This window comes from Sinocyclocheilus rhinocerous, unplaced genomic scaffold (assembly GCF_001515625.1).
Source record: "Sinocyclocheilus rhinocerous isolate Xijiao unplaced genomic scaffold, SAMN03320098_v1.1 scaffold249, whole genome shotgun sequence".
NCBI classification, from domain to species: Eukaryota; Metazoa; Chordata; class Actinopteri; order Cypriniformes; family Cyprinidae; genus Sinocyclocheilus; species Sinocyclocheilus rhinocerous.
In genome coordinates, this window is record NW_015666483.1 from 1,116,244 (window position 1) to 1,136,061 (window position 19,818).

General features: G+C 36.5%; 3 protein-coding genes across 7 annotated transcripts in view; 1 reads left to right on the forward strand and 2 right to left on the reverse strand.

The window, feature by feature from the left end:
* The window catches only part of LOC107732309 (RNA-binding motif protein, X-linked 2-like), a 9,859-nt gene extending 4,851 nt beyond the window's left edge, over window positions 1-5,008 (reverse strand). Inside the window, exons 1-4 of the mRNA XM_016543594.1 lie at window positions 4,677-5,008; window positions 3,981-4,096; window positions 3,383-3,434; window positions 3,124-3,253 (exon numbers count right to left, since the gene is read on the reverse strand). Of these exons, the coding sequence (XP_016399080.1) occupies window positions 3,124-3,253; window positions 3,383-3,434; window positions 3,981-4,096; window positions 4,677-4,681 (303 nt within the window). The 5' untranslated portion in view covers window positions 4,682-5,008. The remainder of the gene's footprint in view (window positions 1-3,123; window positions 3,254-3,382; window positions 3,435-3,980; window positions 4,097-4,676) is intronic.
* Window positions 5,009-7,633: 2,625 nt separating this feature from the next.
* On the reverse strand, window positions 7,634-9,340 carry gpr119 (G protein-coupled receptor 119). The gene has a single exon (XM_016543602.1). The coding sequence runs from the start codon at window positions 8,878-8,880 to the stop codon at window positions 7,723-7,725; it is 1,158 nt and encodes a 385-aa protein (XP_016399088.1). The 5' UTR covers window positions 8,881-9,340; the 3' UTR covers window positions 7,634-7,722.
* A 2,227-nt stretch (window positions 9,341-11,567) lies between these two features.
* Window positions 11,568-19,818, forward strand: part of LOC107732332 (kidney mitochondrial carrier protein 1-like) — a 14,890-nt gene continuing 6,639 nt past the window's right edge. For 3 of the 5 annotated variants that reach the window (XM_016543625.1, XM_016543626.1, XM_016543622.1), the window contains exons 1-5: window positions 11,568-11,724; window positions 12,298-12,396; window positions 13,077-13,215; window positions 15,395-15,489; window positions 18,776-18,861. In XM_016543625.1, coding sequence (XP_016399111.1) covers window positions 12,333-12,396; window positions 13,077-13,215; window positions 15,395-15,489; window positions 18,776-18,861 — 384 coding nt within the window. In that variant the 5' untranslated portion in view covers window positions 11,568-11,724; window positions 12,298-12,332. Of the gene's footprint in view, window positions 11,725-12,295; window positions 12,397-13,076; window positions 13,216-15,394; window positions 15,490-18,775; window positions 18,862-19,818 lie in introns of all 5 variants that reach the window. The other 2 variants (XM_016543623.1, XM_016543624.1) reach the window with 2 other exon arrangements.

Here is a 19,818-nt window from a genome sequence, read left to right on the forward strand (position 1 = left end):
ATAGCTGGCCAGTCAGAGCACACCTCGCTTTTCAGACCGATGAGTTTTGTAAAAATCGACGCGTTTCAGAAAGGGGGGGCATATAGGAGAAACAATAATGTACAGCATGTGGAAAATAATGTGTTTTTTTGAACCTTAAACCATAAACACATTTCATTACACCAAATACACAAAATAATGTTCTTTTTAGCAACATCATATGACCCCTTTAATTCTTTTTTCCATTTTATTTTTTTCTAGATTTTGTGTTTTATGATTCAATACAAATTTATCATTAAAAAATGGTGTCTAATGAAATTAATTAATAAATAATTAATTGCTTGATCATTCTTTTAAAATGTAATGAAATTAAATAAATTTACAACAAAACATTGCATTTTTTTAATTTTCTTTTTAAAATTCCGTAAAAACAATAATAATAATAATATTACTACTATTATTACTTTGAGAATTATATTTTAGTATACAATAGTAATATATTTCTGACAAATTCTTCAAGTTAAACCAGACTTTTAATTTGACGTGTTATCGTGAAGTTCTTTCAGTTTTACTTTCAGTTTCAGTGTGTATTTGATAGTAGTTTTTTTTTTTTTTTTTCAAATGAAACAGTCATGCAGACTTATTAGCGGCATACATGGACTGGCTGCTTTACTTCTGCTATGTAATAGACTGTAAGATTAAGCCATATCAAGTAAAAATGTCCAGAGCTTATCTTCAACAAAATTTTCGATCTCAATATGATATTGTTTTATCACCCATCCCAGGTAATATTGTAAAACAACAACAAAAATTTTAACTCTGAAATATATCTTTTAAAATGTTTAAATATTTTTTCATTTTTTATATTTTTCCAATTAAAAATCAAGGACACTAATAAACAATGTCACTGACCCACATCTATCATTTATCATTTATCAATTTTAATTTTAATATATATGTAAGAACATTAAATATGATTATTTTAACCAGTGGTGGACAGTAACGGAGTAGTTTCAATTTGTTACTGTACTTAAGTACATTTTTCAAGTATCTGTACTTTACTGGAGTAGTTTTATTTTGAGTAACTTTTACTCCACTACATTCCAAAGCATAAGATCGTACTTTTTACTTCACTACCATTCCAAAAACATATCGTTACTCCTTATATCACGTGCTCTGACACGCAGAAGCGGTGTCTAATTCAAGAACGAACTGATTATTTTCAATGAACCTTTTAAATCGGTTCGCAAATCGAGAATTAACCGATTGCAGCTATTCTCGAGTCGACAACTCACTGATTCAAATGAACCGTTTAGTGCGAGTCTCCAGTGAACTCCGCGTTAGTGTTGTTGAGAATGTCAGCGCTGTTTCATCTGCCTTTGACATATGTGGTTTGTATGGAAACCTCTGCTCCAAACTCAAACGCTTCTCACAGCGCTGTTTAGTGGTCTCGTGATCGAGATCAGTCAGCGCGTAAACGCATTTGTTCTGAGCTCGCGCTACGCTGTCTTTAGGCAGAGCTAAAAAGGGTGCGTGCAGCGCGGTTCAAACGAGTCGCGCTCTTCCGCTTTTGACGCGTTTAGGAATTCGCGTGCGCTAAAGAAATGAGAGCGCATATGAGTTATCAAATTGATATCACTCGCGTTTTACTGCTACATCTGGTCTAAAATGTAGTGCTGCCATCTTGTGTTGACATTTTGAAACTGCATAGGCCTATTTTGTAAATTATGCTTGGCGGGCCATATATAACATAGACTATTAAAACAGCTGCGGGCCGCTTAAAATTCATCCGCGGGCCATAGTTTGGACACCCCTGGCGTAGAGGGTTGCCACTGAAATGCTTGAATGGCAGACACATCAACATCAGTGTCTCTGTTTTAGGTAAAAAAAACAAACAAAAAAAACCATTAAAATAACACGGATTAAAATAACTCATGCACGTTCATATTCCCCGCTGCCGTAACGTTAACAGTTTTATTCAAATGCTACGCATTTAGCCCTATGTGTCGTCTGTTTTTATATTGTTTATCAACAGTATACATTTTTATATTGTTTGGATTAACTAGCCGAGTAGACAGATATGAATGTTTATTCATAACCATACTGAAAATAATTAAATTAGAATTAGAAAAGAAGAAATTAAAATTAGAAAATAAGTATTGCTAGCTGATGCTAACTGTCTAGCTAACAAGGTTGCTGGTGCTAAATTTAGGTAATTTTTAGATATAAAGTCCAAATATTTTTTATTCAACCACCTAGATAGATTACATCTGAGGGAAAATAAAGGATGTGATGTTCAGAACATGGTAACTACAGTTATTATCAAAGTGGGAGAAGTAATGCCCTCTGGGGGCATTTGAACATGGGGTGTTTTTACACCACAGACAAGGTTTGAGAAGAAAAAAATCATTATGAAAATATAATTATATTTTCCTTAAAATGTTCTTCCTAACTTCAGGCCTTATTCTCATGTCATATATACCTGTGATGTTCTGCAAAACAACAAGCTTTAAAACACTTTTTTCTTACTGGTGAAAATCAGATGGTCAAATCTGTTTTCAGGTACATTGCAGTGTTAAGCTTCATAGTGAACACTAATACATCACTCTCGTCAACGTAGTCCATATCAACAACACAAATATATCTTGACTCCATATAGTGGTTATTTTGGGAAAATCCCAGGTATTTTGAGCAGTAGGATTATAAAAAAAACGCACTGGATAGCTGGCCAATCAGAGCACACCTCGCTTTTTCAGACCGATGAGCTTTGTAAAAATCGACGCGTTTCAGAAAGGCGGGGCATAGAGGAGAAACAATAATGTACAGTATGTGGAAAATAATGTTTTTTGAACCTTAAACCGCATAAACATTTCATTACACCAAATACACAAAATAATGTTATTTTTAGCAGCATCATATGACCCCTTTAAGTACATAAAAAAATCAAGTACTTTTGTACTTTCACTCGAGTAAAATTGAAAAAGGAGTACTTTTACTTTTACTGGAGTAATATTTTATTATATGTATCTGTACTTTCACTCAAGTACTTGATTTGTGTACTTCGTCCACCACTGATTTTAACACATAGAACATAGTCCAGTAGTAAACACACAACTGAATAAGCAACTGGAAGAAGCCTTTCACCTTGATTCCATTAAAGTTATCCACAGCCAGAATGGTGCTCCTTTGATCTTCATAGCACAGGAAGCAGAATCCTTTGGATTTGCCCGTCTTTTTATCTCGCACCAAGTTGATGTTGGCAATCTCTCCGTACCTGAGACGCACAGAGGAGGATCAAGCTTTACTAGGAGGAAAAAAAACTGAAGTGCTGACTTCTTTAGCAAGAAATTAAAACGTGTTTGAAATGTAGGCAAAAACATGGGGATGAGCAATTAGGACTTACTGAGAGAAAACACAGATGGCGTCTCCTTCTGTCAGCTCATATGGAAGTCCACCTGTAGATTACAACATATTTACATACAGTGCTGACTGGGTTGGCATTAAATTAAATAAATACATAATTCACTAATAAAATGTTGTTACATTTTTTAACGGTTCTCTTTAGTCTGGCGCAATGAATATACATCACTTTGAAACTTGACAAGGTCAAATCAGGATTACAGTACTGTGTACTAGAATGGGCTTCAGAGAAAGACTGAGATCATGCCATTTTGTACAGAAGCACGCTTAATCAGTGTGAAATAGATGAATGCTGCCACCATCTGGCAGAATATAGCCTATCCCAGGGATCTCCAACCCTGCTCCTGGAGAGCTACTTTCCTGCAGACTTCAGTTCTGCTTCAACACACCTGTCAGTTATTTTCAAGTAACTCTAAAGACCTTGTAAAGCTGGTTCTGGTGTGTTTGATTAGGGTTAGAGCTGAAATCTGCAGGACAGTAGCTCTCCAGGAGCAGGGTTTGAGACCCCTGGCCAATGCAGAGAGCATTTTAGTGTTTAGTCTAAGAAGCCCATTGCCCAGTATTGTTAAGCAGTCACATACCGATAAAGATCCAGGCGCTTTCCTTATACACTGAATGCCAGGACACACTGTCTTTGACATCAAGTTCAGCCTCTTTTTCATTCAGTTCATTGATGAGTTTCACTTTGGTGAGCGGACTGCATATAAACAACAGAGATAAAATGAGCATACATTTGCACATCTTTTATTCTGTACACAATTTATTGTCTCTATTATTGTTATTCTGTTGTGGCGTCTGCATCATAAGATCAACGTGTGTACGAATTTATGATTCTTCTATCAGGGGCATTTATGACTACTTGAAGTCGTGAAAAATGAAATGTTTCAACATTTTATCACAAATATCTAAATGTGGCAATAAAGTAACCTGTAATGTAACAAGGATGTTTGTTGTTTTTTTACTATGTATTCCGAAAGAGTAGTCGTCTTAGTGTTTCATTTACGTTAACCCGTTTACTTTTCTTGTCATTTGTCGGTGTCCCATAAATAATCAAAAAGATTAACTGAATCGAGAATAAGGAAAGTAGTTTACGTTCATGTTTTAGCAGATGAATAATTAGCATTTGGCTACTGCTGCAAAAACTGAGGCCAGTTATTTAGATTTCAACTTCCTGTTTCAATCCTGACCGGTCTAGGAATTTTCTTAGACTAATTAGAAACATATGACAACAAATGCACGCGAGATATTTCAATTCAAACATTCAAAACATCACTTACTTCATTGTGATGAGCCGCAGCCACTCCGGAACGAATTCTTTCGGCGAGTTTTCGAAGTTCGCACGTGGTACTATTTTCTTCCGGGTTAGGAATAAAGGATTGTGGGATATGTAGTTGACTGACTCAGGTTATTTGTGCATTTTCTGCGTTATCATTACTTATTGTGTGTTTGTAGCTCAGAGTGTATTTCTCAAAATTTGCAGCTGAAGGCCTGAAGCAAACACTGATAGTTTTATTTGCATAAAAGGTCTTCAATAAATTAAAATAGTAGCCTAAACAGCTTGGTTTGTGTATATAGACCTATAGCCCAGGGCTGTCCAAACTCGGTCCTGGAGGGCCGGTGTCCTGCAGAGTTTAGCTCCAACTTGCCTCAACACACCTGACTTGTTAGTTTCTATGCCTAGTAAGAGCTTGATTAGCTGGTTCAGGAGTGTTTAATTAGGGTTGGAGCTAAACACTGCAGGACACCGGCCCTCCAGGACCGAGTTTGGACAGTCCTGAACCCGGACACCTGTGGCAGGGACCTTTGGGAAGCTCTGGGTGACTACATTATTTAAACATGTTTGCGTGCTGCAGAACTTAAACTAAAACTTAACTAACTATAACTAAACTAACTATAATACATACTCATAGGCAAGCAGTCCTGCAAGATACTAAAACAATTGCATCAAGCCAAGGCAAAGATGAAACCAAGGCATGCCAGCCCCGCAAGACACTAAGGCTGGAGGGGATGGAAGGGCCACCCATACAGTATCAGCCTGCCAGTCGCAAGGCTGACTCTCCCAGTGTTGGGGAGTAACTAGTCAAATGGGATTTTGTCATTTAATTACAAAATAAATGTAACTGTAATCTATATAGTCTAAGAAAATCTAATCTATCTGAATATTTTCTGAAAAAGCTAGGATATGTTGAATAATATTAATTTGTTGCTTTGCCTGTTTTTGATGTGCATGATGCCTCCTGCCATTTAAAGGCGATTTAGTAAAGCGATGCTATTCTGGTCCTTTTGATTGGGTTGCGATTGAATTTGCAGCGCACCACATCTGCCAATTACATCAATCCACATTGCCGCTGAAAGCTACAAACTGTCTAAGAGTTGCCACCATGGCGAGTGATAAAAATGTGTTCCAGTGTTTTAAAAGTGCATTCCAGTGCACTTTTAAAACAGTAAACCTCTGTTGTGCAGCACTTTGTTTGCCAAAAAATAAAAGGGTTTAATTTTCATGTGATTAGGATAAATGAAATGATTGTTTTATGCCTTCATCTGATTACCAGAAAAATTAAGAAAAACGTTTTATTAGGAAGTTTTATTTATTTTATTATTGTTTAAAAAAGAACCCTATACAAAAAAAGAATAGGTTTAAAATACAGGCCTGTGGCTCTTAATTTCTTTTTATTAATTCACCATTTGTAAACTGATGTTTACTGTTCATTTTTTAGAAATATCAATAGCATTTGTATTAAAACTATATTCACTGAATGTAATAAAAAAAATTGAGAATCGAATCGAATCGAGAGCTTGCGAATCGAAATCGAATCGAATCGGGACATCTGAATCGATACCCAGCCCTAGTTCTCACTCTTCTCAAAGTACTCAGGAGGGCAGTACCTTGCTGTCCTGGAGGACGGAAGTTTGTTTTACCACTGCATGTTTTGTCACTTTACTCTGTCCTCATTTAATTTAGTCTATGAAAACACTATTATGATTGGCTTTTTTTTTCGCTCCACATTCTCATCCTGAGCTTTGCTGGATTTGGTGTGGGACAAACAAAAGAAAAAAGAGCCAAACCTCCAAAACCTCCTTGAGGTCGGAGGGTGTGATTGGCCCCGTGTACACACTCCTCTCCTTTTCTCTCTACGAGACCATTGTTGTCCCATGATCAACACGACAAAACTCTATCAACAACTGAATAGGCTACACAATGTAAACACTGTTGATAACAGCAGGTGAATTTCATGCTTTATATAGTCCAGTGTCACATTCTGAAACCCATATACAGAGAAATACAGAGCTGAAAGCAGGAGAACGTTAAAACTAGCTTATATAGATGGATGGATGGATGGATGGATGGATAGATAGATAGATATTGATAAAATTTTAAGTTCTTTAAGCTTAGGCTATTAATCTTTGTGTGGTTCAAAATGTATATTATTATTAGCATTAGCAGTAATAGTATACAGTATACAATTTCTAAATTTAGTTTTAACATTTTACACAGCACTTATGTAATGAGATTTTAACATGATGTAATGTGCTACACCTGCATTTTTTTTTTCATTGACCATTAGATTATTTAATAATTTACCTGAAGAAGTGGCTGATAGGAAGTGGTTGGGATTCCTCTCAGAACCACATGTGGGCGGCAGACATTGCTTTTAATACCTTTCTAAATTACCTTTTCAAGTGGTTGCTTCTTTGAATCAGAATATACTGGAGATTGTCCTTTTATAGGGGACTACAAATAGCTACAGTATATACTTTTTATGTAAATGTGATATTAATGGTTAGGTCAATATTAAATAATTTTATTTTACTAATTGTACTTTGTTAATTCTATAGAATTATTAATAATTTATCCAACGCATATTTTGTAATATGTACTTCATATAAGTCTAAAATATATTTTTTTTCTACCAGCAATATAAGAGAAACATTTTCAATTGAATTGTTACAATTTTTTTATATAGTGCTGTTCACAATGAATATTGCACAAAACCATTTTACAGAGAATATTGCCCTATCAACAGACATCTTATTGAAAGCACTCATAACCAGCGAGGGTCATATAACCATCAGTGGGCAAGATGACAGTAATGATGAGAAACCCTCTACAAAGATACAATACAAATAGTATTTAATTTATTACAGTCATATATTTTACAACTGGAAAAAAGTGGAAATTGGAAATAAGTGATTTGGTTATATTTTGAACGCACTGTGTTCAAATAAAGCGGCGTCTGATACTCTGGGCTCCGCATCCATTTAGGGATGTAGCATTTTTCTAAACCTTTTACAGTTTCATGGTCAGTGGACTAAAAGGATATCCTATCTATTGGAAATATTTTCTGGATGTTGTTCAGGAATTGTGACAGACCTATTGTAATTTAATGGGGTGGCTAGCATCTTGTCATGAAACCTTACAGCCTGATTGACAGTCGGGTGGTCTGTGGGGCATCTGTCTGCCGTCTCAGAGTGTGTCACACAACACAACCCGACTTTAATATGAGCGAAGATCTCACAGATCTGGCTTCTCACCTCCCGCTGCCAGCAAGCATAAACAAGAGGATTTATTAGGGAGTTTGAGAGCCCCAGCAGCCAGAGATGGTTCTCCAAAAAGTCATAAAGTTCACAGGTTGGACATAATGCCTGCACAATACTGACCACAAAAAAGGGGCACCAGCAGAGCGTGAAGCAACCAATCAGCACGGCAACAGTCCGCAGGGCTTTTACGTGACCCCAGTAACGGCTAGACGTCAGAAAGCGTGAACCTGCTTGCTGGGCACGGATGCGCATCTGATGGCCACAGGCAATTTTCAGGATGTCCATGTAAAAATAGATGAAGACTGAGAGTAATGGAAAGAAAAAAAGGCAGAAGACCACAATGATGCTCTTTGGCTCTATGACGGAGAAGAACGTGCAGACTTTGTGATAGCCTTCCTTCTGCAACGGTTTCAAAATGCTGGGTGAAAATCCCACAGTCATTGAGATGAGCCAGACGGGAACCAGAGCCCCAGCAATCATCTTACCGTTCATTAACTGCGAATAGCGCAGTGGCAACTTTATAGCTACGTAGCGGTCCAGTGAGATCAAGAACATGGTTAAGATGGAGGCTGCAGAGGGTGCCATGATAAAGGTCATGCGCAACAAACAAATGCCCTTCTCCATGGAGGCCGTCGTTCCTTCGAGAGCATCAGTGGCAATGCCAGTGATAGCCACGCCAACCAGGATGTCCGCTATGGATAGGTTTAAGACAAAACACCAGCTCTGGCAACCCCTCTTGCGGATGAGGAGGACCAGGGCAATAACGACTAAAAGGTTGGTGGAGATGATCAAAATGGATCCCGCACTAAGAATATAGCCCATGGCCACTACTTCTCTTTCTATCACAGCGGGGGTTGTGAGCTCTGGACTGGGTGCTGTCACTACGTAGTTCTCCCTCATAGTTTCCAAGGATGTCTCCTGAGTCACATTGAAAGCGATCATTGTTGCATCAATTTTTTTTCAAAGTTGAAAGAAGTTGATAAGAATTTTAATAGTTTAAACAGTTTCAAGAGGAAGAAATGGACACTAAGATGTAAATTTACTTTTCTCCCATGAAACAAAACATCTTCCTTCTTCTGCTCTTGTGGTTTCGTTTGTGCGCCCCTTGTTCTGTTTGGCTATCATCCAGGTCCCATCAGAGCATACTTCCTACTGGAAGCGGCAATAGCCATGAAATTGCGATTATTTTGAAATTACAACCTAGGTGCAAGAAAACGTTGATCTACTGATGAAATCTTTATCCTTGACTTTTCATAAAGAAATATTCTTAGAAGTTTAAGACTGTTCCTTGCCTGAAAAAGTGATAAGAGCCGATGAACTCCTTTCTCATGAAATCCAATCTCATCACAGTGAAAGAGTCCAATAAATTCAACAGAGAACATATTCCAACTGTGGAAAAGATGTCCAGAAGAAGGATTCCAAGTGAGGAGTCATTCTTGCATCTCTCAGTGCATCTTTCAGATTCGGTTGGCTTTAGGATGAAGGCAAAAAATCATTTCTTCCATTTAAAATGGGGTTATGTGCCAGTGTCCGTTTTGTTGGCCGCAAATCTGAGATGTTTCTCTACCAGCATGGAATCAGTCTACTAACTTTGGACAACCTAAAAGGGGGAAAGGAAACTGATGGACGTGAAAAGAGGGTTGGGTTTGGAGAGAGGGCTGGGAGGTGGGTGGACATTAACAGCATGACTGTGATTACTCATGAGTGAACAAACTCTAAATAAACAGAAGCGCTCATGGGTGAATAAATGCTTACCATATCCAAACCCTTTTACATTTTATCATTGGAGTCAGGGTCAGTGCACAGATACTGATATATTTTGGGACCAAGACAAATCAGTTAATCCAGCAACCTCTTCAACTTCTCTCAGGAGTCATGGGAATGAGTCAAAGCCCTCAAGTACAATGGACTTATAACCACACAACTGGTTTTTAACAATCTGCACATAGTCGTCCATACCGAGGAAAGATCTGACAGTGCTACACAATAAAGCCAGACTCCCACTGGTCAACAATGTGGGAATGTTATTCATCCCTACTAGACTGTTCACTGCTATTGAAAGTAGATTTTGGTCAGCAGTTGTTGTGCCCACTGCTACACTCTGCCCACAGAAAGCTCTTGGATGGGGTTTGTGCCGAACTTTGCCCACCTCTAAACTACACATCACAGCCCGTCTTTACCTTGAGCTGCCTAAATAAGGAACATCTTGGGCTCTTTGAAAGGAATACTAAAGATTGTTCAGGTTGTTTAGAGCACTGGGCAGAAGATGTCTTTAAAGCGAAGACTGCTTTCTATGTTGCTGTGCTGTGCGTACTGTTTGGCATCACTCTTCTGCCTTCACCCGGACAGAAACAACTGCTTGTCAAATGGTGGCCGGTGAGTTTTTGGTTACACTATAAAAAAAAAGTCATGTTTTTACATTTTTTAACACATCAAAATAAGTTCAAAATTTTCAACTTTTTAAAAATAAGTTATACAAGATTAAACTCAAGTAGTTAGTGTACTTCAGTGTATGTTTCTGTATTTGTTAAGTTAGTCTGTAGGGTTCAGGGGACATTTGGGATTTATATATTATATTTTTTGATTGTTTGCTTTTTGATCTTAGACACATTATTTTATACTAAATTCCAATATATTGTACCAGCTACCATACCGATCCCATATGTTCCTGAATTTTTGCCAGGATATCGGATCCTCTTGTTTGTATAAGGGGTGTACGCAAGGTCACGATGTCTCAGATTTGATCATGAAAGGCATTTATAGAAAACCATAATGGGCACAGAAACTATTAAAGCATCTAATCTTAATTGTTAATAAATTAAAGTGATATAACATAAAGGAAGTTATTTTGAACATTTACATTTATTCATTTAGCTGATACACTGTAAAAAAAATTCCATAAAATTTACGGTAAAAAAACGGCGGACGAAACAGAGACAGTCAATAGGTAATTATTTTGTTCTAATAGTTCAACTTAATACTTTAGATATACTAAACATATAATAAATATAAATATCCTTGAAAAAAAGGGACTTTGAAATAACTAAGACATTATCTTTGCGTTATTTACATATTAGGTATTGAGTTCAGTGACTGAAGAGTTCAGTTTTAAATAAAACGCTAATATTTACAAGGCCTACTGTAAGAATTTAAACTGTAGTTTTTCACAAAACATATTTTATTTTTGTAATTTTACGGGGAAGGAGCAGACTGCTGACTACTATTGAATGATAAAAATGTGTAAAGATGAAAATGAAATAAAGTTGCTAAATACGGTTTGATCTCTGAATGTTGTTATTTTTGGTGAGCCAATACAATTTACTGCATAAATGAAAACATAACCTATTATAGTGAGTTCATAAGGGGCATTACATGTAACAATTCATTTCTTTTCTTTAAAAAAAGGGGGAAATGTAAATCAAACCTCACTGATTGCTTTCCCTTGAGAGGCAGGGTGACATTGAAAAGGGGAGGGGGTGGAGTTTAGACTCTTTCAAACTTCCGGGCGGGAACTTCCGGTCGCGGTGAATTGAGTTCCTGCTAGAGACACATGAGGGGATGGTACATTCACACTCCATCACAGTAGGTGGCGGTATGCACATATGAAGTTGGTTCGCAACCGGCCATAAAACCAAAAGAAGAAGAAGAAGAAGACATGATGGGAAACTGAATGCCGTATGTGCGCTCCTGGAGTTTGACTGCGAAAAGTACAGTAATCCTACATGTGGTCGAGACGATGGAGTCCAAAATAAAATAACAGAGGTGACTGAAGCACCAAGCCCTCAGGTATGTGAGCTCATGAGGCGATATTGACTAGAACGTCGTGATTACTCAGTTTTGTACTTTATAATGGTGAGAAGAGTTCTGCTCTACCTGGCTAACAGTTGCAACCCGTTAACGTTAGATGTCGGATACGGAACCAAGTACAGCGATCTTTCATGCTAAGTCTACAACATAGACACATCGTATTTATATTCGTGCGTTTGGTGGCTATACGCTACTCTTTTTAATTTTAAACGGTAACCTTAGAAGTTAAATGTTACACGGCTTGATCAAAATAGGCGAGCCGCTACTTGCTGTCACTCAACCTCCTTGACGGCGGAAGTAGGTGGAGCATCAGATCATTTCGACTAATCGGCATCGCCGACAAAATTATTGACAGCGTGTACAACCAATAGGATTTCCGCAAATTTCCAATGGCGCTTGCAATGAATCTTTAATGCGGTTCGTCTTATTCCGGTGCACATTTGGCTATGCGTCTGACAAGACAGGCTGTAACACAGACGGGTAGCGCTATGTTGTACAATGTGAGATTAAAACAGCTGATTTGCTCCTATTTTGGCTTTCTGCTGTTTTTAGTAGGACTCCATCAAGCCGAAGGGGCCGCAACAGAAATGGCAAACCTGAACTGGAAGCCTTTTGTCTATGGGGGAATGGCCTCAATTGTCGCAGAATTCGGTGAGTCTGTGCACCTGCTGTTTTTACATCATCATCATCTATTACAGATCTCTTTGGTCATTAATGGTTGCATAGAGCATGTCCTAACACATGTTAAGATCTCAAATGGAGTGCCGTAATGCATATTAATATTTGAGAGAGAATATAGATTTTATTTTTTTTGCTTACATGTCCAATAACTGATGTATTGAAACCGTATGTATTGTTTCTACTTTTTGACACACTTAAAAGTAAATAATTATTAGGTGAGATCAATAAAATCTATGCATTACAAGTATATTTTTATTATTAACATTATTATAATTATTATTTGTTAAGTCATTGTTATTACTATTTATTATTACTATTAGTTGCTGTATTGAAATATACTGTCATATAGATTTTACAGTATTTTCTTTCGAAGCACAATTAATTTTTTTTGCCACGTTGAAGGGACTGTGAAATGAGCCTTGATTGTTAATGCAAGGACACTCTTGTTCAAAAAACAAGAAAAACAACATTCCCCACCACACAGTGTCCAATAAAACTGGAAGAGTCTGGGGTGGGACATTAGATGAAAGATAAGAGAGACAATAGACATTCACAACTGAAGCTGATAATAGATAAAGTATGCATAATAAAGTATTTATAGATTTGATTATTAAATCACCCATTGATCATTTGATAATTAAATCTTGCAGGTACGTTTCCCATTGATCTCACAAAAACACGGCTCCAGGTTCAAGGGCAGACGCACTGTATGGAGGTCCGATATCGGGGCATGTTCCACGCTTTGTTCAGGATTGGTCGTGAAGAAGGCACCCGGGCATTGTACTCTGGGTGAGTGCAGATTATTTGAGTATTCTGAGTGACAGCAAATGCTTAATTTGTGGTGGAGCATTTGGGTTCCCTTTTAAAGGCATATTTGCAACCCATGCAGTGGTTTAAGGGGTTTAAATACAGCTGATAGCTGTAATAAACTCTTAAATATAGATGATATTTAATTCACATGGTCTGCACGGGTCTGTAGAGGAGCTGAGTCAAGTGAAACTGGCCCACTGCTTTGGCATGAGCAGACTGCAGTCGTTCGAGTTTAGCTTAGTCGTGTTGTCTATGTGTCACTGAGCATTTTGTTTTTCAAGCCATCATCTCTCATATTAATGTGCTGTTTTTCTTTTTCTTTTTTTTTCTGGCCAGAATCTTACAGTTTCTGTCATTTCCTATAATTTTCTTTTAAAACACTTTTAGGTCTATGCATTCATTATTATTAATAGAAATTTTGTTAGCATTTAAACTTTTTTTCTAGTGCTGTCAAACGATTAATCGCGATTAATCGCATCCAAAATAAAGGTTTTGGTTTACATAATATGTGTGTGTGTGCTGTGTCTATTTATTATGTCTATATAAATACATGGGGCTGCACAATTAATCGAATTTCTAATCGCGATTACAATTACGGATGCCACAATTACATAATCATTCAAAGCGGCAATTAATCGTTCAAAGTCCACTTATGTTATTCTGAGTGCTTAAGATGTGTTTTTTTATTTCTACAGGTCATCTTAAGGGTTTTTCCATTGTTTTAATTTTAAGTGTTAGTATAACATTATAATACCATGCATATTTTTACTTTTTTTTAATTATTATTTAAAGAAGAAAACAATCCAATGTACAGTTGACATTTGAGCCTTAATGCTATAGAAAAGCAATAAAAGTTTTTCAGTTTGAGTGTTTTCAGCTTATTTATTTTCATATAAAAATATGGCATGCAGTTGCTTCAAACAATGGTATAAACATCATTCAGTGTAAATTGTGATAATCGTAATTAATAATCGCAATTACAATTTCAAAGGAATAATCGACAATTATGATTTTTGTAACCAACAAATCGATGACAACGTTAAAATCGATTCAATGTAATATCTGTAATAAAATATTTTCAATATATATACTGTATGTGTGTGTATTTATATATACATAATAAATATACACAGTACACACAAAAACAAAAACTTTTATTCTATCGCGATTAATCGTTTGACAGCACTACTTTTTTTTCACTTGTCTTGCAATAATCTGATTCATGAACGATTCTTTTCAATGAACCTGTTGAATGGGCTTGCAAATCTCACAGGATGATTCTTTTGTGAATTGGACTCATCCAGTCTCAACCGTTCCTGAGTCAAAAACCCACTGATTCAATGATTGGGTCAGAGCTAAGTCTCCAGGGTTACTTCCAGGTTCAGGATTATTTGGTCTTCAGGGTTACTTGATTATTACAGGCAGGTGTGCTGGAGCAGAATTGGAACTGAAGTTTGCAGGATGGTAGCTCTCCATGAGCATGGTTGGAGATCGCTGGTGTACTTCATTCAGCACTGATCACAACACTTTGGCATTGTGGCAGAATTTTGCATGGGTGGATCGTGGATGCCATCTTTTTTCAGAAAAACCAAAATCTAGTTCTAAATGTATGTAAGAAAAGTCTTGTCCTTTTTTTTTAAAGCGCTGTAACTTTGTGACTGTATTCCTGTTATTGAATATGAAGAATATTTGTTTAAATCTCAATTATGAAGTGGGACGATGCTGTAGTTGTCTAGCAAATATATTTCTTTAAAAAAAAAAAAAATCTTGTTTTTCTTGTGAAATCAACTATGGTAAAATGTCCTACTTCTGTTGAACCTCTTTGCACAAAACTTTGCATATATGCTTTGCATGTTTTTGTCTTTGTCTTCTCAGCGTAGCTTTGTGAATGGAAAAAAAAAAAACATTTGACAAACATTTGATGTGCAATCTTCAGTGTTTTCTAACTCTAACAATGACAATATTGATGCTGTTCTCTATTTTGATTATTCTGAAAAACGGCAATGGCCAATCATTCAACTAACAGTGCTTGTGAGTCATTGCATGGTCTTGTGATGTATTTTAGACTGTCATTTAAACACTAATCTATTTAGATTTTCATTAACCCCAGTATGGACATAAAGCATTGACCTTGAAGTTGTGTGCTTTTTATTCACAGAATTTCACCTGCACTCCTCCGACAAGCTTCCTACGGGACAATCAAGATCGGTACATACAACACACTGAAGAAACTGTTTGTTAGTCATCCAGAAGGTGGGTTTATGGGATGAATCCCTTGATACTGTTCATGTTGTACAAGATCTTTTCCATACAACATTGCATTATGAGAATAGAACATCATGGTTGCCACTTGTTGATATCTTCAGTGATGTCACTAACTCTAACTCTCATCAAAGTCATGGTGTTGAAATCATTTTTTGACTCACTCAAGCAGTTTTGTAGGGGTAGCAGTCCTGAAATTTGAACAGTTTGTTTGGATTTTGCAAACAATGGCATCCAGACGTCTCTGACGTGACTTTTCGATAAATTGTCTAAACTGTAAAAAAACGATGTATATTTTCTTAATTGATAACCTACTTTATGACTGTATACGGAAGCTCTATGAGACCAGGAGTGAATTGTCTCCAGAGAATTATCTACGCCTTAACGTGTTTAATGATACAGACTAGTCACTAACATGTCAGACAGCACGATGTTAACATGTTGCACACATCCGGTCACAATTGCTTTATTCCAATATCTAATGAGCTGGCCAAAGAGGCAAAAAGTATGTCAAAAGAGAGCACATTTTTTTATTAGCATGCATATATTAGATTAGAGTAGCAATACTGTTAAAGTGCCCCTATTATGGATTTTTGAACATTACCTTTCATGCAGTGTGTAACACAGCTCTAAGTGAATGAAAACATCCTGCCAAGTTTTAAATCTGAAAGTGCACCGTGTATAAAGCTATTGTCTCTCAAAAGAAAGAGAAAGCAGCACTGCGCTCACAAACGCTGCTTTATCAGGGATTACAGGCATGATGAAATGAAAATGAGACCATTTGGACCAATCACCGCAGATTAGCATCACGCAAAGGAGGGGTTTGGAAAAATGAATCGTTAAACGAATCGTTTGGGAGTCGTTGAGCAAATAAGGTAAAAATAAATGCATATTATAAGACAATGAAAATGTTTTTTGACCTTGCATGCATGTCAACCTGTTGTTGGGGTCTCCCAAAACCAAAATATGAACCTTTCATTAACCCATAATAGGTGCACTTTAACAGACTCTACCGAAATCAATGTTGAGCATTAGTCCAGCATTCATTTAGTTGCCATGAGTAGTGTTTGTGTGGATATAATTAAGTAATTGTTAAGAGTTGCCTATGAACGCATTTCAGATCAGCCACGTGTAAGAATGCATTTTAATTAGCTACCTAACTGTGCCGTAACTGTCAAGAGAACAATAAATGCTGTCTCTTATGTGCTAATCTGAGTTTGTCCTAACCAGCTGTGATCACACTGAGTGTCACAATGTTGGTTTTTATTTCTGTGCCGTTGTGATGAGTAGTCCTGCCCACAATGACATTTTTTGGATCAAGGTTCCACTCCACATAAATTTCTTTTATGGGCATTTAAATTTTTTTTGGTTTCTCACTTTACTGCACAAATAACTTGCCAAGTTGAATAGTGATTAGGGCTACAAATGCGATAAATTCATTTAATAATGTAATGATTTTCATTAGGTTTCGCATATTATTCTGGATTCTTAACTATTCCCTCAATTGAGAAACATTTTTCACAAAGTGATAGATACATTTCAGATTTTCTGATGCAGATTTTTTACAAATCGGAAATGCATACATTTTTGTAGGTTCTACAGACAGACTTCTTTATATATTTAATAATCAATAGAATCTGACATGGTGAAAGCAATGACTTGTAATGACTGATTTATATGCATTTTTTTTTAAACAAGTGTTTTGATGCTAAAATGAACTGCCACGTACGAGCCATTTGTTTAGAAATCCGATTACATTGTTGAGCTGTATGGTTTTTGAGTTATTTAAATGTTCATTCAAAAATGTTTCAATCCATAACACTCTTGTTCATCTTTGAAACACAAATGAAGATATTCTTAATGAAACCTTAGAGATCTCTGACCCTCGACTGAAAATCCATTCAGCTTCAAAACTGTCATAAAGAGGTTGTAAAAGTAACGGATCATATTTAATATGCAAATTTCTAAAGCCTCTAAATTAACATGATCAAGACTTTGCTGAAAAACCTGCTGTATACATATTTACTACATGCCTTCTGTTGTCTTATTGATCATTTATTTTTTTAGCTGAAAATCATTTGAGTAATTCTATAAACATTCCTCAGGTACACGTCTTTTTGCTGTGAAATCTTTACTGATTTCAATAATTTAAATGTAAAAATAACTTATTGTGTTAGCGATATTTCAAGATGAACATTTACTCAACTGAAGCAATTAAGTTTTATTGATTCTTTAAAAAAAAATGATGTATGTATAGTCAAACACATCAGGCTTTTGAGAAATAATTATTTACTTCTCACAATCAACATTGTATTGCATTATATGTTTTGCCCCCAAAATATAAACACCAGAACTTAATGATCATAAAGCTAAGCATTTAAATATCTGTGACTGTTGCTTTAGCTGGTGGCTTTTGACTAAGTGAATGGTGTAATACACAGTGGGATTTACATAACCGGTTTTTAAGGAATTATTTTTTTTTTGTACTTAAATTTAGCATTTAGCTCAATTTTCCACCATTACGCCACAAATCCAGCTCTACCAATACTGAACTACAAAACAAGGTGTAACCACCATCACTAATGTGCGGTCCAAACAAAAGGTGCTGAAGCGGCAGACACGTCTCTAGCATTACCTTATCTGGTGCTGGCGCCAGCAGATTTCCATCTGACATGGTACAAAATCTTCTCTTCTCTGCAAACAGTAGAATGGCCACAGCTAGGCCAACAGTAGCTTTTTATTGTATTGAATGAACAGGCTGTATTTAGGCTCTTTTGGCCAATTTCTGTTGCTTTCACTCTGCATGCTTTTCCAAGGATGTTGCCACTTTGTGTCAAATGCTTATTTTGATATAGGCGTAGCTTTGCCTGTTAGTGTGGGGGTACTAATGCCTGTTCTTCTGCCAAACTGAATGGCTGTTCTGACTGTTGGTCACATTAATTTAAGGAATTAGTTTAACTATCGATCGAAATTTGATCAGCATTTTGTCATCACACTGAACTCTAATCTCATTCATCTCTCTTTTGTGTGCCTTCTTGCTCAGTAAAGGCTGGGTGCCACATCTTAAAATAATGAAACAAGACCTTACTTGAAGAGCTTTTACAAAAATAGGGCTTTTTGGATGATTTTTGAATTACATTGCTTGTCTATCTTTTTCCTGCTTTGCTCTCTTTGTAATATTACTGATTTATTATTGAATTGTTCAACTGTTTTTGTTCCGTGGCTTTTATTGAAGGACATTCTGAATCTAATGGCTGCTCTTATCTTTTTTTTTCAGATGAGACTATGGTGATTAATGTGTTTTGTGGTGTGGTGTCTGGAGTTTTGTCGTCCTCTTTGGCAAATCCAACTGATGTGCTAAAGGTAAGTAAAATCAAATCAACATCTCCTTTAAAACCAATCAATACAAATGTTGGCATAAAAAATCCCAAAGGTTTTAATATAACTGTGCATAGTACTTATATGTACTTATATTAATGTTTTTAGGTTATTTACATTATATATCCATTAGGTTTGAGCAGTTGCGTAATTATCTAGAAAGCAGGGTGACTCATGGCTAAGATAATTCTTGCATAAAATAACCTCAGAGTTATTTTTGATTTTGAATTCAAATTTGACAAGTCAATTCTGTAGTGAGAGCCAGCTCTCTGCAGTTTAAGTAACTTTGCAAGCTGAAAAAATGCTTACTTTTAATTATTTGGAGACTGTCATTCATGCATTCATTTTAATCAAGCTACATTACTGTAATGCCCTTCATGCTGGAATTAGCCAGTCCTTACTTTCACATCTACAACTGGCACAGAACGCCGCAGAATTGACCAATGTATAGTCTGGTACTTTATATGAAGTTTTGTCCATATATTCAGACAAATCTCATAATTGGTGTTTTTTCATTTAGACATAAACATACTTTATGCAAGTACACAAACTCAGCCACAGCATTTGGCCATTTGCATGCTAACACATTTTGGATGGTAAGAAGTTAATGAGCAAGCTTAAAGGGGTCATATGATGCGATTTCAATTTTTCCTTTCTCTTTGGAGTGTTACAAGCTCTTGGTGCATAAAGAAGATCTGTAAAGTTGCAAAGACTAAAGTCTCAAATCCAAAGAGATATTCTTTATAAAAGTTAAGAGTCAGCCACGCCTACCTAAAACGTCTCGTTCTAACACGCCCCCACATACCTACGTCACTATCTGGGAAGATTTGCATAACGCCGCCCAAATGTTCACGCAAAGAAAGAAGCCGTAACTTTTATTCTCGCTGTAGTATGGTTGCCGCCGCTGCCATGTCGTGAAGGTGCTGTGTGCTTCGTTGTGAA

What these genes read in the sequence shown, in the direction of transcription:
- gpr119 (XM_016543602.1), bottom strand. Translation starts at nt 8,880, where the DNA reads ATGATCGCTTTCAATGTGACTCAGGAGACATCCTTGGAAACTATGAGG.